This window comes from Dreissena polymorpha, chromosome 4, assembly GCF_020536995.1.
Source record: "Dreissena polymorpha isolate Duluth1 chromosome 4, UMN_Dpol_1.0, whole genome shotgun sequence".
Lineage (NCBI taxonomy): Eukaryota > Metazoa > Mollusca > Bivalvia > Myida > Dreissenidae > Dreissena > Dreissena polymorpha.
Window position 1 is genome coordinate 40,077,029 of NC_068358.1, and position 26,487 is coordinate 40,103,515.

The 26,487-nt window shown below is 34.8% G+C and overlaps 2 protein-coding genes across 5 annotated transcripts in view; both read right to left on the reverse strand.

The window, feature by feature from the left end:
- LOC127877715 (A disintegrin and metalloproteinase with thrombospondin motifs 7-like) overlaps positions 1-15,504 on the reverse strand; it is a 150,748-nt gene extending 135,244 nt beyond the window's left edge. The window contains exon 1 of one of the 3 annotated variants that reach the window (XM_052423852.1): positions 15,406-15,504. Coding sequence is in view for 2 of the 3 variants with exons in the window: in XM_052423848.1 (XP_052279808.1) it covers positions 14,867-14,945 (79 nt within the window). In the remaining variant the exon portion in view is untranslated. The other 2 variants (XM_052423848.1, XM_052423851.1) reach the window with 2 other exon arrangements.
- A 3,626-nt stretch (positions 15,505-19,130) lies between these two features.
- LOC127878104 (neuronal acetylcholine receptor subunit alpha-10-like) lies at positions 19,131-24,622 on the reverse strand. 2 transcript variants are annotated; one of them, XM_052424522.1, is made up of 4 exons: positions 24,580-24,622; positions 22,702-22,811; positions 21,906-22,453; positions 19,131-21,241 (listed from the first exon to the last, which is right to left on the reverse strand). In XM_052424522.1, exons 1-4 carry the CDS (start codon positions 24,592-24,594, stop codon positions 20,412-20,414), a joined length of 1,503 nt encoding a protein of 500 aa, XP_052280482.1. In that variant the 5' UTR covers positions 24,595-24,622; the 3' UTR covers positions 19,131-20,411. The 2 variants fall into 2 exon arrangements, with proteins under 2 accessions (XP_052280482.1, XP_052280483.1); XM_052424523.1 differs by having other exon boundaries at positions 21,102-22,453.
- Between the last annotated feature and the right edge of the window lie 1,865 nt (positions 24,623-26,487).

Genomic DNA, 26,487 nt, shown 5'->3' on the forward strand with positions numbered 1-26,487 from the left:
AATGCATACATGACGTAAACATCCTAAGAGAGAGACCCTATGCCAATACAATACATGGACGTAACAATCCTTAGAGAGAGACCATATGCAAATGCAATACATGACGTAACATCCTTAGAGAGAGACCATATGTCAATGCAATACATAACGTAACATCCTTAGAGAGAGACCATTGCCAATGCAATACATGGCGTAACATCCTCAGAGAGAGACCCTATGTTAATGCAATACATAACGTTACAATCCTTAGAGAGAGACTATATGTCAATGCAATACATAACGTAACATTCTTAGAGAGAGACCATAGGTCAATGGCATACAGGGCATAACATAATTAGGGATAGACCATATGCCATTGCAATAATGACGTAACATCCTTAGAAATAGACCATATGCCAATGCAATACATGACGTAACATCCTTAGAGAGAGACCCATATGTCATGGCAATAACAATACATAGCGTAACATCCTTACAGAGAGATCATATGCCAATACAATACATAACTTAAAATCCTTAGAGAGAGACCCTATGCCAAAGCAATACATGACGTAACATCCTTAGAGAGAGAGAGACCATATGCCAATGCAATACATGACGTAACATTATTATAGAAAGACCATATGCAAATGCAATACATGACGTAACATCCTTAGAGAAAGACCATATGCCAATGCAATACAAGACGTAACATCCTTAGAAAGAGACCATATACCAATACAATACACGACGTAACATCCTTAGAGAGAGGGCCATATGTCAATGCAATACATGACATAACATCCTTATAGAGAGACCATATGCCAATGCCATACATGACGTAACATCCTTAGAGGGAGACGATATGCCAATGCAATACAAGACGTTACATCCTTAGAGAGAGATCATATGCCAATACAATACATGACGTAACATGTTTATAGAGTGACCATATGAGAATACAATACAAGACGTAACATCCTTAGAGACAGACCATATGCCAATACAATACAGAACGTAACATCCTTTGAGAGAGACCATATGCCTATGCAATACATAGCGTAACATTCTTAGAGAGAGATCATTTCCCAATATAATACATAGCGTACCATCCTTAGAGAGAGACCATATGCCAATACAGTACATAACGTAACATCCTTAGAGAGAGACCATATGCCAACGCAATACATGGCGTAACATAATAATGGAGAGACCATATGCCAATGCAATACATGACGTAACATCCTTAGAGAGAGACCATATGCCAATGCTATACATAAGTTAACATCCTTAGAGAGAGACCATATTCCAATGCAATACCTGACGTAACATCCTTAGAGAGAGACCATATTCCAATGCAATACATGACGTAACATCCTTAGTGAGAGACTATATGACAATGCAATACATAACGTAACATCCTTAGAGAGAGACCACATGCCAATGCTATAAATAACGTAACATCCTTAGAGAGAGACCATATGCCAATGTAATACATGACGTAACATCCTTAGAGAGAGAACTAATGCCAATGCAATACATGACGTAACATTATAAGGGAGAGACCATATGCCAATGCAATACATGACGTAACATCCTTAGAGAAAGACCATATGCCAATGCAATACATAACGTAACATCCTTAGACAGAGACCATATGCCAATGCAATACATGACGTACCATCCTTTGAGAGAGACCATATGCCAATGCAATACATAGCGTAACATCCTTAGAGAGAGATCATATGCCAATACAATACATAAGTTAAAATCCTTAGAGAGAGACCATATGCCAATGCAATACATGACGTAACATTATTATAGAGAGACCATATGCCAATGCAATACATGACGTAACATCCTTAGAGAAAGACCGTATGCCAATGCAATACAAGACGTAACATCCTTAAAAAGAGACCATATACCAATACAATACACGACGTAACATCCTTAGAGAGAGGCGATATGTCAATGCAATACATGACTTAACATCCTTAGAGAGAGAAAATATGCCAATGCCATATATGACGTAACATCCTTAGAGGGAGACGATATGCCAATGCAATACAAGACGTTACATCCTTAGAGAGAGACCATATGCCAATACAATATATGACGTAACATGTTTAGAGAGAGACCATATGAGAATACAATACAAGACGTAACATCCTTAGAGACAGACCATATGCCAATACAATACAGAGCGTAACATCCTTTGAGAGAGACAATATGCTAATGCAATACATAGCGTAACATCCTAAGAGAGAGAGCATTTGGCAATACAATATATAGCGTAACATCCTTAGAGAGAGACCATATGCCAATACAATACATAACGTAACATCCTTGGAGAGAGACCATATGCCAACGCAATACATGGCGTAACTTAACAATTGAGAGACCATATGCCAATGCAATACATGACGTAACATCCTTAGAGAGAGACCATATGCCAATGCAATACATGACGTAACATCCTTTGAGAGAGACCATATGCCAATTCAATACATGACGTAACATCCTTATAAAGAGACCATATGCCAATGCAATACATGACGTAACATCTTAAGACAAAGACCGTATGCCAATGCAATACAATATGTAACATCCTTAGAGAAAGACCATATGCCAATACAATAGAAGACGTTACAATCCTTACAGAGAGACCATATGACAATAAAATACATTGCCTAACATCCTTAGGGAGAGACCACATGTCAATGCAATACATGACATAACATCCTTAGAGAGAGAGACCATATGCCAATGCAAAACATGAAGTAACATCCTTAGAGAGAGACGATATGCCAATGCAATATTATTATACCGGATTTATATAGCGCCCTTTTCATGCAAGAGTGCACGTTCAAAGGCGCTTAGAGAGAGAGCATATGCAAATACTGCAATACAAGACGTTACATCCTTAGAGAGAGACCATATGCCGATACAATACATGATGTAACATTTTTAGAGAGAGACCATATGCCAATACAATACAAGACGTTACAATCCTTAGAGAGAGACCATATGCCAATGCAATACATGACGTAACATCCTTAGAGAGAGACCATATGCCAATGCAATACAAGACGTAACATCCTTAGAGATATACCATATGTCAATACAATACAAGACGTAACATCCTTAGAGAGAGACCATATGCCAATGCAATACAAGACGTAACATCCTTAGAGAGAGACCATATGTCAATACAATACAAGACGTAACATCCTTAGAGATAGACCATATGTCAATACAATACATGACGTAACATCCTTAGAGAGAGACCATATGCCAATACAATACATGATGTAGCATCCTTAGAGAGAGACCATATGCCAATGCAATACCTGACGTAACATCCTTAGAGAGAGACCATATGCCAATGCAATACATGACGTAACACCCTTAGAGAGAGACCATATGCCAATGCGATACGTGACGTAACATCCTTAGAGAGAGACCATATGTCAACGCAATAGATGACGTAACATCCTGAGAGAGAGGCCATATGTCAATACAATACATGACGTAACATCCTTAGACAAAGACCATATGCCAATGCAATACCTAACGTAACATCCTTAGAGAGAGACCATATGCCAATACATTACATGAAGTAACATCCTTAGAGATAGACCATATGCCAATGCAATACATAACATAACATCCTTATAGAGAGACCATATGCCAATGCAATACATGACGTAACATCCTGAGAGAGAGGCCATATGCCAATGCAATACATGACGTAAAATCCTTAGAGAGAGACCATATGCCAATTTAATACATGACGTAACATCCTTACTGAGAGACCATATGCCATTGCAATACATGACGTAACATCCTTAGAGAGAGACCATATGCCAATGCGATTCGTGACGTAACATCCTTAGAGAGAGACCATATGTCAACGCAATAGATGACGTAACATCCTGAGAGAGAGGCCATATGTCAATACATTACATGACGTAACATCCTTAGACAAAGACCATATGCCAATGCAATACCTAACGTAACATCCTTAGAGAGAGACCATATGCCAATACATTACATGAAGTAACATCCTTAGAGATAGACCATATGCCAATGCAATACATAACATAACATCCTTATAGAGAGACCATATGCCAATGCAATACATGACGTAACATCCTGAGAGAGAGGCCATATGCCAATGCAATACATGACGTAAAATCCTTAGAGAGAGACCATATGCCAATTTAATACATGACGTAACATCCTTACTGAGAGACCATATGCCAATGCAATACATGACGTAACATCCTAAGAGAGAGACCATATTCCAATGCAATACATGACGTAACATCCTTAGAGAGAGACCATATGTCAATGCAATACATGACGTAACATACTTAGAGAGAGACTATATGCCAATACAATTCATGACGTAACATCCTTAGAGTGAGACCATATGTCAATACAATACAAGACGTAACATCCTTAGAGATAGACCATATGTCAATACAATACATGACGTAACATCCTTAGAAAGATACCATATGCCAATGCAATACATGACGTAACATCCTAAGAGAGAGACCCTATGCCAATACAATACATGACGTAACATCCTTAGAGAGAGACCATATGCAAATGCAATACATGACGTAACATCCTTAGAGAGAGACCATATGTCAATGCAATACATAACGTAACATCCTTAGAGAGAGACCATATGCCAATGCAATACATGGCGTAACATCCTCAGAGAGAGACCCTATGTTAATGCAATACATAACGTTACATCCTTAGAGAGAGACTATATGTCAATGCAATACATAACGTAACATTCTTAGAGAGAGACCATATGTCAATGCAATACAGGGCATAACATAATTAGGGATAGACCATATGCCATTGCAATAAATGACGTAACATCCTTAGAAATAGACCATATGCCAATGCAATACATGACGTAACATCCTTAGAGAGAGACCATATGTCAATGCAATACAAGACGTAACATCCTTAGAGAGAGACCATATGCCAATGCAATACAAGACGTAACATCCTTAGAGAGAGAGAATATGCCAATACAATAAATAAGTTAACATCCTTAAAAGAGACCATATTCCAATGCAATACATGATGTAACATCCTTATAGAAAGACCATATTCCAATGCAATACATGACGCAACATCCTTAGAGAGAGACCATATGACAATGCAATACATAACGTAACATCCTTAGAGAGAGACCACATGCCAATGCAATACATAACGTAACATCCTTAGAGAGGGACCATATGCCAATGCAATACATGATGTAACATCCTTAGAGAGAGACCATATTCCAATGCAATACATGACGTAACATCCTTAGTGAGAGACTATATGACAATGCAATACATAACGTAACATCCTTAGAGAAAGACCACATGCCAATGCAATACATAACGTAACATCCTTAGAGAGAGACCATATGCCAATGCAATACATGACGTAACATCCTTAGAGAGAGAACTAATGCCAATGCAATACATGACGTAACATAATAAGGGAGAGACCATATGCCAATGCAATACATGACGTAACATCCTTAGACAGAGACCATATGCCAATTCAATACATGACTTAACATCCTTTGAGAGAGGCCATACGCCAATAAAATACATAGCGTAACATCCTTACAGAGAGATCATATGCCAATACAATACATAACTTAAAATCCTTAGAGAGAGACCCTATGCCAAAGCAATACATGACGTAACATCCTTAGAGAGAGAGAGACCATATGCCAATGCAATACATGACGTAACATTATTATAGAAAGACCATATGCAAATGCAATACATGACGTAACATCCTTAGAGAAAGACCATATGCCAATGCAATACAAGACGTAACATCCTTAGAAAGAGACCATATACCAATACAATACACGACGTAACATCCTTAGAGAGAGGCCATATGTCAATGCAATACATGACATAACATCCTTATAGAGAGACCATATGCCAATGCCATACATGACGTAACATCCTTAGAGGGAGACGATATGCCAATGCAATACAAGACGTTACATCCTTAGAGAGAGATCATATGCCAATACAATACATGACGTAACATGTTTATAGAGTGACCATATGAGAATACAATACAAGACGTAACATCCTTAGAGACAGACCATATGCCAATACAATACAGAACGTAACATCCTTTGAGAGAGACCATATGCCTATGCAATACATAGCGTAACATTCTTAGAGAGAGATCATTTCCCAATATAATACATAGCGTACCATCCTTAGAGAGAGACCATATGCCAATACAGTACATAACGTAACATCCTTAGAGAGAGACCATATGCCAACGCAATACATGGCGTAACATAATAATGGAGAGACCATATGCCAATGCAATACATGACGTAACATCCTTAGAGAGAGACCATATGCCAATGCTATACATAAGTTAACATCCTTAGAGAGAGACCATATTCCAATGCAATACCTGACGTAACATCCTTAGAGAGAGACCATATTCCAATGCAATACATGACGTAACATCCTTAGTGAGAGACTATATGACAATGCAATACATAACGTAACATCCTTAGAGAGAGACCACATGCCAATGCTATAAATAACGTAACATCCTTAGAGAGAGACCATATGCCAATGCAATACATGACGTAACATCCTTAGAGAGAGAACTAATGCCAATGCAATACATGACGTAACATTATAAGGGAGAGACCATATGCCAATGCAATACATGACGTAACATCCTTAGAGAAAGACCATATGCCAATGCAATACATAACGTAACATCCTTAGACAGAGACCATATGCCAATGCAATACATGACGTACCATCCTTTGAGAGAGACCATATGCCAATGCAATACATAGCGTAACATCCTTAGAGAGAGATCATATGCCAATACAATACATAAGTTAAAATCCTTAGAGAGAGACCATATGCCAATGCAATACATGACGTAACATTATTATAGAGAGACCATATGCCAATGCAATACATGACGTAACATCCTTAGAGAAAGACCGTATGCCAATGCAATACAAGACGTAACATCCTTAAAAAGAGACCATATACCAATACAATACACGACGTAACATCCTTAGAGAGAGGCGATATGTCAATGCAATACATGACTTAACATCCTTAGAGAGAGAAAATATGCCAATGCCATATATGACGTAACATCCTTAGAGGGAGACGATATGCCAATGCAATACAAGACGTTACATCCTTAGAGAGAGACCATATGCCAATACAATATATGACGTAACATGTTTAGAGAGAGACCATATGAGAATACAATACAAGACGTAACATCCTTAGAGACAGACCATATGCCAATACAATACAGAGCGTAACATCCTTTGAGAGAGACAATATGCTAATGCAATACATAGCGTAACATCCTAAGAGAGAGAGCATTTGGCAATACAATATATAGCGTAACATCCTTAGAGAGAGACCATATGCCAATACAATACATAACGTAACATCCTTGGAGAGAGACCATATGCCAACGCAATACATGGCGTAACTTAACAATTGAGAGACCATATGCCAATGCAATACATGACGTAACATCCTTAGAGAGAGACCATATGCCAATGCAATACATGACGTAACATCCTTTGAGAGAGACCATATGCCAATTCAATACATGACGTAACATCCTTATAAAGAGACCATATGCCAATGCAATACATGACGTAACATCTTAAGACAAAGACCGTATGCCAATGCAATACAATATGTAACATCCTTAGAGAAAGACCATATGCCAATACAATAGAAGACGTTACATCCTTACAGAGAGACCATATGACAATAAAATACATTGCCTAACATCCTTAGGGAGAGACCACATGTCAATGCAATACATGACATAACATCCTTAGAGAGAGAGACCATATGCCAATGCAAAACATGAAGTAACATCCTTAGAGAGAGACGATATGCCAATGCAATATTATTATACCGGATTTATATAGCGCCCTTTTCATGCAAGAGTGCACGTTCAAAGGCGCTTAGAGAGAGAGCATATGCAAATACTGCAATACAAGACGTTACATCCTTAGAGAGAGACCATATGCCGATACAATACATGATGTAACATTTTTAGAGAGAGACCATATGCCAATACAATACAAGACGTTACATCATTAGAGAGAGACCATATGCCAATGCAATACATGACGTAACATCCTTAGAGAGAGACCATATGCCAATGCAATACAAGACGTAACATCCTTAGAGATATACCATATGTCAATACAATACAAGACGTAACATCCTTAGAGAGAGACCATATGCCAATGCAATACAAGACGTAACATCCTTAGAGAGAGACCATATGTCAATACAATACAAGACGTAACATCCTTAGAGATAGACCATATGTCAATACAATACATGACGTAACATCCTTAGAGAGAGACCATATGCCAATACAATACATGATGTAGCATCCTTAGAGAGAGACCATATGCCAATGCAATACCTGACGTAACATCCTTAGAGAGAGACCATATGCCAATGCAATACATGACGTAACACCCTTAGAGAGAGACCATATGCCAATGCGATACGTGACGTAACATCCTTAGAGAGAGACCATATGTCAACGCAATAGATGACGTAACATCCTGAGAGAGAGGCCATATGTCAATACAATACATGACGTAACATCCTTAGACAAAGACCATATGCCAATGCAATACCTAACGTAACATCCTTAGAGAGAGACCATATGCCAATACATTACATGAAGTAACATCCTTAGAGATAGACCATATGCCAATGCAATACATAACATAACATCCTTATAGAGAGACCATATGCCAATGCAATACATGACGTAACATCCTGAGAGAGAGGCCATATGCCAATGCAATACATGACGTAAAATCCTTAGAGAGAGACCATATGCCAATTTAATACATGACGTAACATCCTTACTGAGAGACCATATGCCATTGCAATACATGACGTAACATCCTTAGAGAGAGACCATATGCCAATGCGATTCGTGACGTAACATCCTTAGAGAGAGACCATATGTCAACGCAATAGATGACGTAACATCCTGAGAGAGAGGCCATATGTCAATACATTACATGACGTAACATCCTTAGACAAAGACCATATGCCAATGCAATACCTAACGTAACATCCTTAGAGAGAGACCATATGCCAATACATTACATGAAGTAACATCCTTAGAGATAGACCATATGCCAATGCAATACATAACATAACATCCTTATAGAGAGACCATATGCCAATGCAATACATGACGTAACATCCTGAGAGAGAGGCCATATGCCAATGCAATACATGACGTAAAATCCTTAGAGAGAGACCATATGCCAATTTAATACATGACGTAACATCCTTACTGAGAGACCATATGCCAATGCAATACATGACGTAACATCCTAAGAGAGAGACCATATTCCAATGCAATACATGACGTAACATCCTTAGAGAGAGACCATATGTCAATGCAATACATGACGTAACATACTTAGAGAGAGACTATATGCCAATACAATTCATGACGTAACATCCTTAGAGAGAGACCATATGGCAATACAATACATAGCGTAACATCCTTAGAGAGAGATAATATGCCAATACAATATATGACGTAAAATCCTAAGAGATAGACCATATGCCAATGCAATACATGAGACGTAACATCCTTAGAGAGAGGCCATATGCCAATGCAATACATGACGTAACATCCTTAGAGAGAGACCATATGCAAATACAATACATGACGTAACATCCTTAGAGAGAGACCATATGCCAATACAATACATAGCGTAACATCCTTAGAGAGAGACCATATGCCAATATAATACATGACGTAACATCCTTAGAGAGTGACCATGTGCCAATACAATACAAGACGAAACATCCTTAGAGAGAGACCATTTGCCAGTACAAAACATGATGTGACATCCTTAGAGAGAGACCATGTGCCAATACAATACATGACGTACCATATTCAGAGATAGACTATATGCAAATACAATTCATGACGTAACATCATTAGAGAGAGACCATATGCCAATACAATACATGACATAACATCCTTAGAGAGAGACCATATGCCAATACAATACATGACGTAACATCCTTAGAGAGAGACCATATATCAATACAATACAAGACCATATATGCAACACAACGCAATATTAAACACACACATGATTGACACTGTTTTTAATGTCGTGAACCGGGTGATGCAACGAATTGGGAAGAGGGTTGAAGGTGATATTTGGTAGAAAAGCACGCCAACTTCACACTTAGCCCAGAGGACATGCGAATATATGCCTGTTTCTCGTAACAAATACATTTAAACTAACCTTGATATGTTTACGAACTAAGATTTAAGTACCCACCTTGTGGTTGTGCGGCTATTGAATCCAAGGTAAAGCATGCTGAACATGCATAAAGTATGTTCCACACAACTGTTTCCATATTGATTTAGTTTCGTTGTTCGTGAGTGTTTTTATGCTAATAACTAATATCTAAATTATGTTAAATGAAGCATTTTAACGAATCACTTATTATATTTCTTTTCCGTGATGAAGTGGGTTTTGTTTTAGTATTTATTTAATTCATCCACACGTGAACATGGTTGATGTTGCCGTCATGTCGTATGTATCTAATTGGCAAGTACAATATAGAGCATATTGACTTATACTGAAATCGCACAAACGTTTCAGCTATCTCAAATAAGCTTGTCATATGATTAGTAATTTTAATATCCGTTCGGAGTGTTTATCCCTTCATATATTTCTCTAAACCTTACAACCAAATGCTCTCGAAAATTGTCATGTATTACACACCACGTACATGTTTTCACCAATTTTAGCTGAGTTTACCAAGCGAACTTCAGTATAAGCAGTAAAGATATGCTCATCCACGAAGTGATTTATGCCGTAGAATACATTGAAGCCCTGTTAATCTAGCGTAAAGGTGGAGCTTTAAACCTTGATGTTATGTCAAGTCATGCTGGTACTTTAAAATCCAATGATTTTATCAACCTGAATATTGAAGATTACATACAAGAGCCTTTAATGATTTTGCGATTTTCCTTTGGGACGACCTGTCTGTTCAATTACCTGTATGTGAAATATATGTATATATATATATACTTACTCACGTTTAAATATTCAGAGACAGAGAAAGACTAAACATATTTTCATTAATTTGGAGTTTTTATCTAGTCGAGACGAAATTCTACATTCACGCACATACGGACACGTTTAAGTAGATTGAACGATTATACGTTTTACCCTATCCGAGTGCTTCGTTTTCAGCAATTAACGTCACAACGCACAAAAATAAGATATTCGAATTTAAATCAACACAGCGAAATCCAGAAAGGCTTAGAATTAAAGCACACTTGCATAAATACGATACGCGATATGAATATATCTAATACAATACAATATTAGTAGAAAATTATCAGAAATTATTAGAAATTATTAGAAAAATAAAAGACTCGTTATCATGGCTTATTTATTGGATGTCATCAAAATCCTCATGCCATAGGCTTTATTAGTTTCTAATCTGGCTGTGCGTTCTCAATCATGTCGCTTTGTGTCATGCGTTCTAAAGTATCAAACGTTTTAGTTCACTTGAACGAGGATTTTAATGCACACGTTTTGTGTATGATCATTTTTTTCTATTATCTAGAAGTTGTATGGAAAATTAACCAATCAATGAAAACCGGGTCATAAAAATAACATTTTTAGTTTTAACAACCTTAAATGCTAAAAACCGTTAAAACTAAATCATTTCTATATAGCCAGATATCGTAACCGTTTTTAACAAACATACGGAATAATAATTAACTATTAAAAGGATATGAAGTATTTCAAAAAACGAAATCCAATCTACTCGTTTCTATATTTGGATTTAAAGGGGCCTTTTCACAGATTTTGGCATGTTTTAAAGTTTTTCATTAAATGCTTTATATTGATAAATGTAAACATCGGATCTAAAAAGCTCCAGTAAAAATCAAGAATAAAATTTAAAAAATGAAAAAAGGTAACCCTCAGCAGGACTCGAACCACTGACCCCTGGAGTCATTGAGTAAAAAGTCTGCGCATTAGACCACGCGGCCATCCTTCCTTAGACGAAAATTTAAGAATATGAAACATTTTTTTTTCAATTTTGTCAATTTACCAAAACGTGAAAAGGCCCTTTTAAGTGAACTATACCACACACATGATATTCTGCATATGCAACCCCCGTGTCATTGTCATCGAATTATCCTATGGTCAGCAGTAACACATTTGCATTAAATACTTATTATCGACGCCGATAGTCTCTTACAAACAATGTAAATGTTCCCAAGAGAAACGTCGGTCTTAGTAATGTTATTTCTATGTCAAATTGTTTATTTACACATTTAAGTTGATTATAATTGCTCAGCGTTTAGCTGAACATAAAATTTGCTATGATCTATTATTTTAACGTCATGACGTTAATATTCCCGAAAATTTTCCACATTTACTCTTTATAAATGTACGCAAACGGTTCAAAGGCATTAAAAAACAAACACTCGGTTGTTTTTGTAAAATATAGATTTGAATTCACGAGTGATACGAGAAATCACTTAGCTTAAGAGACGCGGCACGTTCGTGACTAGGATCTGTGGTCTGTATATATAAAAGCTTTATTTCTAAACAATTCTAGCATGATAATAAAAAACAAAATTTTGTGTAATTACACAAATGAACATTCAAGCATATACTTAACATTTCTTTATTTAACTCTTTGCTCTGTATTGACTATAACTACATGTATTAAGGGTTTATTATTCAAATGTATATTCTTACATTTAGATTTCTTCATTACGTTTTTAATATCCCCACGCTTTTTGAAAAGCGTGGGGATATTGTGGTTATCTCCGCCGTCCGTCTGTCCGTTTGTCTGTCCGTCCTGGACACTATCTCATCCTACACTATAAGCACTAGAACCTTGAAACTTACACACATGGTAGCTATGAGCATATGTGCGACCCTGCACTATTCGGAATTTTGATCTGACCCCTGGGTCAAAAGTTATGGGGGTTTGGGTGGGGCCAGGTCAGAGATTTTCACTTATTTGTATGCCCCCGGTATGGTGCATTGGCCATAACTTTTGCAATATTGAAGATAGCAACTTGATATTTGGCATGCATGTGTATCTCATGGAGCTGCACATTTTGAGTGACTAAAGGTTAAGGTCAAGGTCGGTCATCCTTCAAGGTCAAAGGTCAAAAAAACAAATCCAAGGGAAGTAATAAGCTTTAAAGGGAGGTAAGTAAATAACCTGCCAAATGATATAAAAAATTTAAATAAATCAAAGCGGTGCATAGAGTTACACAGTAGTGGCGCAGAGATCTATTTAGTATTCAATTGTTTGTGTTAACTCATCTGTGAAATGGTTTAGCTCATCCATCTAATGTTTATACAAGGGATTATAAAATATTGGCGCAAAGGGACACCTGTATATGACAGAAGAGATAGAATGCAGCCAAGCATAAAAAGCATGAGAAACTCATGGAATAGAGCCTCACGAATCTATAACAGGGCTGAAACTTTCACTTTGTAAAATTACAATTTTAGACTCATTACTGAAAATCTGTCAAAATGTTCAAGTGGGAAAAATGTGAGAAACAATTTAAAGCAAGATGGACTTTGAACAGGCACATCAAAGACAGACATGAAATTCAACTTATTCATTGTTGTGTACAAGATTGCGATAGAAAATTTCTGAGACGCTACTATTTAGTCAACCATTTAACCTCAAAACATAACTTTTCCAAAACAGAAGCAAGAAGATTGGCCATAAGAGAGCATGTTCAGCAATCTCATAAGTCATTCCAATTAGGATGACATGTACATAATTGACTACAGTGAAGTTATTTCATTATTAGATTTGTTAGGAGAGCAGGATGAGGAGGAGAAATTAGGGTATAGATTTTCACTCATTGTTTAGGTTATTTTACATTAACTTCTTCATTTCTACACCGAATTACTTCAAATTTATACTGAACATCTCTTATGACAATACGGTCAATCTCAACTACATATATGTATGGCCCATTACCAACCCTAGGGCGCCCATGACTCAAACATGCGGCGTGGGGATACGCGTCGGCCTCTGCAGCGCCATTTCTAGTTTTACATCTTCGTAAACAGTCTATTTTTACTCGTTCTGCATTACCAACGACAATTTATGCCCCTTTACATAAGCAAATATGTTTGCACTATTGAGACACCTTTTCAACTGCTAATCTGTAGTCAATAGGCGAAGCATTTCATTGATAAAACTGCAAACACGTTTCTACATTAAACACCTTTCTGTAACGACCGGTTAAATATGTAAATAGACATACTCTATCGGTAAACCTTGAATTGGAAAATGTGAACGCAATCATTGTTTATCTAATTTTGTAAAATTAAGAAGGTGTGCTATCTATCTTCAAGTTTACTGCCTTATTTAAACGGACATTTGTTAATTACATGTAGATGAATAAACTCTTGTACTTTACCCTACTTAAATAATAGTTTATGTCAAATGTTATGATTTAGTCGGTTCATAGTGCGACCAATATATTATTTAGTTCGTGCAAATAGTTAAACGATAATGGATTTTATGTTAGACTCATTTGCTTGAGAATACTTTGTTTTAGCACCACTGGCGATTTTTTAATACAGTTCGTACCATTATTATCAACTTTTAAAATATTCATTCTCATTCATATATACGCTTTTAAACTAGCATTGATTAGTCTTAAAATAAGCAAAAAATGACCTACATTGTACTTGTGCCTCAACTTAATCCAAAGTTATACATTGGAAACAATGACCTACCTTGTACTTGTGCCTCAATTGAATCCAAAGTAATACATTGGAAACATAACAACAGGAGGATCCGCACCATTCTGTCCATATTGAAACAGTTTAGTCAGACTCAGTGTGTATCATGCCATAAGTTCATATTCCAATTTAGTTAGATTAAACATCTTTTACGAAACACATTTGAAATTTACTATAACACGATTACGCCATAATCTGTTTTATTTATTTTATTCATTCACACATATACATACTTAATACTTCCGATAAATTATATAATCTAGATTGTCATTGCCAACACTTACTATTTTTGCATTGCATACAATGTTTTAAACATGAATTCATTTAGATTTTTATACACTTGCAAGACAAATTGCAAGTGATATATCATGGATATAGCATATGCGGTTTGATATGAAAATATCACTTTCTAGATGGATCTGAATGTAAAATACGATCCGTTATTGTATATCCGCATGAGTTACGCTCTACTCTATTTCTCTTAACCTTACATAGTGTTATCGGTAAACATTCATTCAATAAATACCACTTACATGTTTCACAATAAGAATAATTTACGTATTGTGTTATCAACGCGAATTTCAGTGTCAACTATTTCCGAAATATATATGCACAGAGAAGAAATGACTCATGTAGTAGACTACAGTAAATACTCAGCGACAGCAAGATTGAAGCAGGCTTTATCTACCATAAAAGTGAAGCTTTAAATTTGGGTGTTATGTCAAATTAGACTTGTACTTTGAAATCCAATACTTTTATAACAGTCAATGTTGAAGTAGACATACAACTGGAGTTTACCTGTAAATAATCTTTAAAGGTTTCGCGTTTATTTCATATTGGGCGGTGTTTCTGTAAGACTACTTTAGGTGGATACATAGATACGAATTAAGCTAAATGATAAGTTAAAATAATTATTTTAAATTGCACCTGAATCTAATATAAACGTAAAAAATTAATCAGCCTTTTCTTTTAAACGATTGAGAGCGAATTGACATTAGAACGAGGCATTTACAATTTAATTATATGTAAGTTTAAATACTCACAGGTCGATTTTACACAATTAACGTACGTGTAATTATTTTGAATAAAAATGCATCTAAGATTCATTCAATTATCGTATCCTTAATCGCGTGCGGCGCCTTTCGTTCATGTTAATACTATGCTTAGTTTCAACTGTGTAACGATTATAATAGCGATAACGAAAGAGAGAAGCTTTCAACTAATAAAAGGTATTTTATTTACTAAGCAAATCGGATTTATATGTTCAAACTGACAGTTATTGAACAAAACATAAACATACTAGCCCACACATGTTTTATGTGCATTTATCGCCTATGTAGGTCTAATTTTTATGAAAAGATCCTCTATAAACAGAGTTGTTTAATACGATATGTTGGCCCGCATGAATACTGAGGTGGATGTAAATTCTATCAGTATAGCTATTGAAGATACGGAAATGTTGACAACAACATTTATATAATCTAGCATTCTGTGAAAGGGGTAAAAAGATATATGTATCCTAGTGTGTTCTGTCGTTTAAGTTCTGTATGATTTTCTAAACTGGTTGTTTATTTTACAAAAAGCATATGCATTTCTGTCATTATGGAGTTTGTATTTCTTCAATACAATTATATACACATTCACCGCAGCAAAATGGGTTTTAATATCGATAATCATTTATATTATTTTATGTTTGATAATTCTACTGGTTTTTCACACTGACTGGTTTATAAAGAATATTGTTATGTGTCTTCAAATATCGTATATGCTGATGACTTTTACTCTTTTCAGCCGTCATTATGTATCCCACTAATAGAGCGTGTTTTTTTTACGTGAAACGGCTCATTTCTTATATTGATATTGGAATTTAGATACTTACCTGTATCCTTTGAGACTTATGTTGATATGATTGTTGCATTTCAAAATTGATTTTGGCACTGCCTCTCAATAACAGTAGGAATAAATGCATTATTGCAAGTTTTTTTATCCGGAAAAAAGACTTTGAAGGAAAACAGCTGCTAACCTTTTCAAGCTTTCTTTATTCACTTTGACGATAACATCCGGAGAAAAATTTCGTAAACTTTCGTATTTACCGACGCGCGTATACGGAAGGTTCCACAGATTCAGCCATTCATCGACAGCTTTCAGATAAGCAGCGAAATGTAAACGAACAGACGCCAAGACAAGCAAGATTAATAAAACATTATTATGGTTTAAGATGACGTCTAATGTTTTATCAAAAGTCATTCTCCGAATATTTGTTTCGAAACACTTTTTTTACTTTTACTGACTCAGCACTTGCAAGCATTGTAAAATTATAAGTTAGTCTAGGACAAAAAACTTGTGGTTTTGTCTTTTCTTCAGAAAGTAAATAATGGTATCGCTCGGTAATAAACAGACCTTTAAGTTGATACACAATATACAACGTATATGCTCTTACACAAATAAAGAGATTTTCATTTAAACATGATTAAAGATGTATAATGCCACATTGTAAAACTAGTTTATACTCCATTCGATTGCATTCATAATGTTAAGTGGAGCGAACATGATAATTCGTATAAGCTTAGTTTTTCTTTCCCAAAACGGTTTATTTTGTAATTAAGTCTGTATTTGTGTTTTATTATTCTTATATGTATAACATCAATTGCAACTTTCGGCAACGCGTGTAACTGTAAAATTACGTTTGACATGTATCCTTTGTTAAAAGATACAGTTCTGATCACTAGACTCTCCATGTTTTTAATCATTTTATTCGAATGAACCAGCAAACATTTTGCATAGGAGAATATTTGAAAATAGCTGCATATACAAACGTAAAACTGTCAAGATGAACAGTTCTTTTATTAAACGTAGTATATGTATATCTACATAAATAACTTAATAGTATTTCTGTAAACAAGTCTTTAAATGTTGTTTGCACTGTAACACAACATAATTATATAGTCGAATAAGCATGTAATTATTAACGATATATGTTGTATATATTATGTATATGGGAATAATGATATTCCAGAAAAAAAATCAGGAGAAACATTTTTATTAACAACCGTAAGTCTTTTATTTAAGCCATGTAATCGATTCCCTTTAGAATATGAGTCCATTAAAACATTAAGATATAACACATATCTAATTCATTTTAAATGTGTTTAAAACAGTATATTTCATACAAAGTTCTGATACTTGTGTATATGATTATATATATTTGTACACATTAGAGTCGAATATGAACAAGACACTTTACATGCAGATGATTTTGTGAAATATTTCGATTAACACAACAAACATGTATGTTCGAAACAGTTTCTTCTTAAATGTCCGTGTATAGTTTTAGAAACTCTATTACACAAGCTAGATACGTGTTCACTGTATTTTCTCAAGGCTTTGTATTTCATTGACTTTTATTTTATAGATAATTTTATAACTATAGCTTATGCATCATAAATTTTACTTTAATTACCGTTTTTATCTCTGATTGCATGACATTATTGTGTTATTTTCTACATAGTGTATGAATATTTTGCAGTCATGTAAAATTAAATGTGTTGGAAAAAAGACATGTAACACAAAACAATTATTGACGTTTGGTAACGACCTTTGAAAGTAAAAAAACACAGAAATTGCTGTTTAAACCGTTTGAATGGTCGTTGAACTTCACACGCAACCAATAAAGGATCACTGACACTCGCGTGTAAATATACATTAACCTTATAGCATTGACATATCGATTTAAAAGCACCAAAAGATCATTTATATTCGATTTAATTCAAATTTAATTACCAAATCGCATTAGAATCTACATGTAACATTGGAATAAAGTATTACCTAGACAGTGCAGTTATTATCACTTCGTTACTTGAAAAAAATATATAGAGATAACGCTACATTTAACAAAAAGTAAAGGTGTCTTGCTTAATAATAACACCATGTTTAGATAAAAGTGATTAAATATTAAAGACAAAAATCGGATCTATTTAAAGCGATGCATTATGTTTACCGTCAATTGAATAAAATGGAAAGATGACGAAACACCATTATGTAAATCTTCAAAATGATACATATTTAGACATATAAATGACTGAAAAGGAAAAGGAAAAAAACAGTTTCGGAAATCAACGTGTTTGGTTAGTGCCGGAAGATTATACAAAGATTTGTCGTTTTCGAGATAAAAAACATATCTGTAATATATAATAAGGAAAATAGATAGGAGATATTTTTTTAGAGAAACATAGGATAATGAAAACAAACGAATGAGGTATAATGAACGATTCTTTTAATCAAATAACATTATAGTTCGTAATAGATAATTAATAAAAAACGATGAATATAAGTATATGATTTTTTGGTATTATTACGTGTTTTTTTAAATAATCTATATCATATTAAAGGCATGGTATATTTTAAATTGGTTTGTGTTGATACTATAGAGTGTGGGTATCATATCAATTAATGTCTTATATAATACATTTTTATTCAAAGCTATTTGTCAAGAAAAAATTATTAAGAATGTTCATGTTATTATTTTATTTGTAAAGCGTGATTGATCACACGCGTTACTTTAATTATATCAAACAGTTGTTTTGAACAATATCAGTTGTTTGATGTTTAATAAAGATATTTTAGCTATAGACATTAACATCAAAATCGTTAAAATGCGAACCTATCAGCATGAAGAATTCTTGCAAATCGTGTCGGTATCAATAACGCTCATACTTTCCACCAATGATAGTTTATTCAATAATAACGATGTCTGATTTTGAAAGGATTTTACATGTGTCATAATAGTAAATGCGAATTATTTTATTCTTATGCATAAGTAAATTCTATGATGACGAAACAAGAGATGTTTGGGACAAATGTTTGCACACCCTCCCCAATCATCAGCGAAGTCAATAAGTTAAACAATTGGTAGTTTAGATGATACATACTGCTCAAAGAAAGATGATGTACATATATTGACATATCTTTACATTATATTGATTTTAAAAAGTTTACTATGTTTGTGTAAAATTAACAAAGCAATCTGAATATTGGTAATTTACGGTTCTGGGTTTATTTTTATTGAACAATTTGGACAGAAAAGGGGTATTGTTGCTTTATACAATATACTATTGCAAACGTGAACAAATGCAAATAAACATTAACATCGTATTGCTATTGTTTGTGTAATGTAAATCACGCGTGCGCACCTAAAATATACCTTAGGAGTGCAAACTACGATTGTGCACATCTAGCATGTTATGTATAAGTAAAAAATTACTTTTGAAGGTTTTACTGAGTAAAAACACAAATTCGTTGATAGCCCACTTCATGTTCTTACACAAACGCGGCTTTAACGCATGTTAACACCTAATTACGTAATGGCACATCTTGTAGCATTACTTCCCCATTAAATAAGATACAATAAAAGTTCATTCAATTACATTTTAAACAAATTAAACACAACCATGTTCATTAATCGAAAGTATTTACTAAGACACACTATCGGAGTACTGACAATTATATACAGAAGCAGACTGGAATATGGTAAAGCATATATTCATACGAACAAAGGCATGATAACCAAAACAGAAAATATACTAACAAGCATCACAATTAAATATATAAAGAATGCAAACGTATCAATTACATCAGCAACAAAGAACCACTGGTACTTCAAGCTTATATTTTCGATCACAGAATCGTTGTTATGGCCAATTCCGTTTTGTTCCCGGACCAGAGTGTGTCCGGACTTTATAGCCCGTCTGTATGACAATCTTTGCTTTGGTCTTTGTCGGCACATGTAATCAGGACGTAAACAAATACTAGCTAAAGGTGCAATCAAAAGATCACTATATTCTTCGCAATTATATTTGCAATTATCATGCCCTTTGTGGTACGGATTCTGATTCAAATCTGGTTGTAACAAAGGTTCCACACTTCTACTTCCACCTGGGCATTGGCTATCAAAACTATTTAATAAACATGAGGATTCGGAGGTCTGAGTTCTTGATAATTCTTCATTTAACGTCGTAACGTCATCATTGCACGTTGAATGTACAACACTAGAATCGTTCGAAGCATCGGGCGTGATGTCTTGAAGCTCGACGTATTGACATGCATCATAACTGTAGACCTCAGCGTCGTAATCGTCGTCTGGCGGAAAGATTGTGACGCTTTCTTCACCAACTCTATCTATGGCGGCTATTCGTTTCCAGTTGGAAAGATAGTTGCAGATTAATTTGCTCAAGCAGCTTTCACAGATATGTAGCAGCATTTTTGGGACTGGTGGTGGAGGATCTTTCAACCCTCTGCGCTTGACATTCATGATTATCGTTGCCATAATGAGTGAAATGCAATTTAACGACATGACAACAAGAAGGAAAACACCTAAAAAATAACAAAAAATGTCTAGTATACGTATATATACTTAAAACAAAACAATCTATTATAAAGTGGTTTTCGGCTTCCTCTTTGACAAGCGTTGGCAAGTCTTTTTGCAGTGTACTTGTCCTTACAAACAGGATTTGTATATACCAAATATGCTCATGTACGATAAAAATACAACAGATTAAGGAATTACAAATAAAAAAATAGAATAAAAATTCAAAAGAAGTGTACCAGAAAATCATCACCATTAGTGTTGTATATACTTGCAATAATTTTATTTTGAACGGAAGAACATTCAATCATTTACAAAACATATCAAAACTGATTGCCTATCCCCACATTTATGTCAAGATTTTTACACGACACAGTACAACTACGAGTAAACGTGTCGTTATTGGAGTACAATTGATCGAACTATATTTATGTCAATAAAAAATTATCAATGGGACCATAAAAAGAATACTAACATATTTTATTTAGCGCTCTTCCTTGATGTATGCGTTTAAGATTGAGAAAATGAAAAGTTATCAGAAATATGAAACTTATTTATTTTATATCGAAAGTATTATATGGGTCTGATAAGATTCTTATCATTAAACATTTAGTAATTTAAACAAATAATACAATTACACCAACAAAGTTTTTATTTAGATACGATACTTACTTATCAAAGGGGTCGAATTCGTGTCCGGCACATTCTCTGCAATTAGGAGTTGTAGAACGTAGAGAGTAAGGAACACTGTTAGACCAATTGCAATTTTCCACCCACACTCACATGGCAGCAAGAACGTGGCAAGTGTCAGCACACACAGATTTATGGTCGGAGCGATGACTATATAATCGTAGTAATTGGTTTTACGCCTCAACAACAGGTTCAGATGCACCATAGAATGTTTCCCGTCTCCAGGGAAACAGCCCGCATGCTCGACGGTTTGTCTCATTTCGGTTTTAGTTAGATCGAACTCCGAATTTACGATGTATCTCGTGAGATCGACAGACTCTGTGTATGTTCTGATTTCCAGTTGCGAAATGTCATAGATCCATGAACCGAAATGGATATCGCACATTTGTTTATCGTATGGGAAAAACGTGGCGTCAACGGAACAATAGCTGTTGATATGGAGTGGAACCGCCCAAGTCACGTTACCATCTGGCTGAACGAGCACTTTACTTCCGGTGACATTGACGAATCCGTCTTTATAAGAGCCCGCTCTTTCAAGACAGAAAAGCATAATCTAACTTTAAGTAAAATAAATACATATGGACTTAAAGTGTTTGGTTGTATTTTATTTCGTAAATATGTCGGAAGAACAATATGCATTTGTAAGCATGATGAAGTACACCGAAGTATGATCTACCATTTTTTAACAAAGAGCTATTATTGGCTTACTATACCATTATGATACATTTTTAGAGATTTAAACTCAATATTGTACAAATCACATCAAGCAAGTACGTACATATTAAAGATATAAATGTCCGGCAGCCAAATGGATGTTGCTGGAACCATGATCAGGTCCAGTCCGTCGAAATCACGAGGTTCCCAAGTGAGGTGTGAGTCTTTCCATTTCTAAAATATATATGAGTTAAAAAACGTTGAATTTAAATTGCAGTGTTTTAAGGCTGGTGTGTATTTACACTTTAGTGTTATGCTACTCTTAATGGGCTAACTTTGAAGTTTGGCATGCTTTTCATTCGGTTTCAACTCTCAATTCTTTGCATCGAACGTTTCAAGGTTGTGACACAACTGTAATCCTTGTATATGTTCAGTGTTTTGTTGTATAATGTGTTGTATAATTGTCCTGTAATGGATGATTAATTGGACATTTGCCTCAAATAGAAGACTATCAGATGTTAACAAGCAGTTCACTTATGATATTTTTTTTATATTTTAATCTGTGTCATTTATTAAATATTCTCTTAGCCAGTTTCTTTTGTCTTCGTTCTTAGTAAAAACTAAGCCGTTTCTACTTGCCAAAATCAATTTCAAAATACAAAACAAACAAACGCAAAGAAATCGATACAATATCAATAACCTGTTGGTACTGCAAGGTCTACTTCGTGTATGTTATAACGAAGCATTGTTTTGAAGAACGAGTAGGGTCTCGTACGTGGGGTATTTGTAATGTTTAAATTACTTGCATAAACCTACGGCGTGTTCCTATCTTTAATGACACAAATATACAGCCACAGCGTTGTTAAAATGAGATTAGTTGCAATGTATGTTCTAATGACAATTTACCACTTTGACATGTTGCGTAAAATAGTTGTGCTTCCTATAATACAGATTACGCAAAGTGTAACAGAATCTTTAGTTTTTAATTCAGAACATACAAATTAGTCCAAATAAGCATTAGCAGTTATACATTTAAAAAAATGAGCAGATTAAATTGCGGTATATCGTTCGTCTTCATTGGTTTTGTATTCCCATTTGCCGTTCTCTGAACCCAGCTTATGAAACTTATAGTCAACATAGCTTTCCGCTTCGTGCTATTATAAGTATATGTTAACAGCAGCCTTTGTATACGTGGCATCCACCGTGAATAATTAAACGCATTATTTGATGAATGTGAAACATATAAATCTTTTAACGGGCTAAATTCGTGTTAATGTATTCTAATATTTCAAATATTTACATCGTAGAAATAATAGATATTTACTTAAACCGTTTTGTGTATCATATGCTACGATACTTGCAAAAAAGACACCAATTAACAGTGCCAGAAACAAATTTAATGTGATCCTGTTTGGTTACAAAATATTACATTATATACATTATATATAGCTTCTACATAGTAACAAGTGTGTATTTGTGTTTCAAGTTTTAAAAGCAAGTCGTATTCAATATAGGTAGATATCTATTTTTGTATTCGAGCTTATGAGAAGCTCGAGTTAATGATTTAGTTTATCTGAACAAAAAATACACAGAACATATTTCTAAACCGTAGTTAGTTGTGAATGCTTTAAAAATAAAACTCTTATTGAACCAACACGATAGTTCATCATTTTAACAAATCAAAACAATGTTTAATATACTGTGCATTGTAATAGCACTCTGAAAAAAACTCATGTATCACATGAATCAAATCAATCAAATCAATCCTATCAATAATAGTATTCCTAATAAGAGGCCTATCCAGTTCAGCGTGCGTTCAAGATAAAAATACAAACCTAAGAAACTTACTACGTAAATTGATAACGAAGGAACCTACGCATTCAATAATGATAGCTGCGTGTGAGGTGATAGTACTATCGCGTGTATCAAATCTGATTAGCATATCATTCGTTGATATGACTATCTTCAGACAGTTGAGAATATTAACTTGTTAAATACCCACCTCATAAATCCACATGTACGTCGTCAGGATTTGTCTCTTTCCGTCCTGAAATAAGTATGTTATCGTTTTTATACGCCTCAAAAAGATTCAAGACGGGTTTTCTAGACGTTTTCTAATTATTTTTCGCCAAGTGTAAAGGAAAGTTCACGCCTAGAGAGCACGGTTAAGTCGGAAAAGGGTTAAATAGACATGCTGGCAGGTTTTAGCGTATCATGTAATGTCTGTAATAAGTATACTTAAAAACCCTGACTCAAGATCATGAACTCATTCAAAAAACAAGTTTTTCAGAAATAAAATATTTGCTGTCCAACATGAGCTTTAACGCCCGATCCTATCTTATGCTATCTTATCTTGTCAAGCCCCGATTTCTTGCAATTCTTAAGTAGGCTTTGAGACTAAACTGCTTTAAGTCGCATATTTAATGGAAACCTATAAAACAGGTTGCAGAAGATGATTGTTTAATTTACAAGTTTATTTAATGCCTGTAATATTTTGACATTTTAATGTGTATACATATCACACTGCGGGGAATCACGTGATCACAAAAGTACATCGTACGCACAAAATGGCGGAAAAAGCTCTCGCTTAATGACGAAAATCAAGGTATTATCATATTTTATAGTATCAAAATAAATGATAACTATGCGCAGAGTACCCGCTTAGTCGACTTATGTACTCTGGTAATTGTCGTTTTTCTTAGATTTCTGTAGTTTTCTCAATCATTCAGGAACAATAAACAATGAAAATTGTACATCGCCTGAACATACTTTATTTTGACGTGTTTGCGATTAAAGACGACAAACAACGAAATAAATACAAGATGTTTTGCTTGCTAAAATGCTTAGAATATTTCGTACAAGGTTTTGCACGTTGTTTAAGCTTTTTTAGATCTGTGGCGAGGAATTTGGAAAATAGTACATCGTCTGAACGTTTTGTGTTTGAGTACATCGTCTGAACGGTTTTTAGTACATCATCTGAACTGCTTCTGTTTTACTTTTAATGCGATGTTTATCATAATAACATTGTAATAACATCTGTGATCAGCCAATAACTTTATTTATGACGCTAGTATTCTTTTAATTTTACTACAACAATTAATAGACAAAGAAATCCTTCATGCCCGTCTGTGAATGTGTGTTTATTCAATGTGTTAAAAATGTATTTGCTGTTATATTGTCAACTGTATGCTATTATATCTTTAAATTTCAGAAATGACATCAGATTGTACTACACAAGGTCCAAGAAGACTTTACCATATATTCCAACAGCAAATCGAATCCGGTAATGTTCTCTCTACATTTCGATGGGCAAATAAATTAAGACATCAATATGAAGTGGACAAATTACACTGGATTGCTTTTGATTGTTTCATATTGAGAAATAAACAACAGTGAACGGAATAAAACAAGCTTCAGTAAGGGCAATTTTATAACTGCACTACCATGACCACGAATATTTGTGCTAAGGTACAGCTGGCTTGGTTTGGACACGTCACCAGGCACGAATCTATGTGCAAGACTGTGCCCCAGGGCACGTTAGAGGGAGATCGAGGCCGTCAGAAGAAAAGCTGGATGGATAATCCTTTCCATGAATGAATTACTCAAAGCAGCACACACCATACTTGACTGGAGGAGGATTTCTGTATTGTTGTCCCTCATTTCACCCCAACAGCCGAACCGGCCAAGGGATTGATGAGAAAATTATTACCGTGATATGACTTTAATAAATCTTGAGAATGACTGTGATAAAGAATTTATTTAAACTAACAGTCATATATTTGAATTTGTGAACATGCCAATCTATGTACTGTATATGTGCATAATATTTACCTCTCTAAATATGAAATAACCAATATAAAGTACTGGAAATTTAGTTTAGTGCAAATAAAAATTACATTTGTTTCATAAA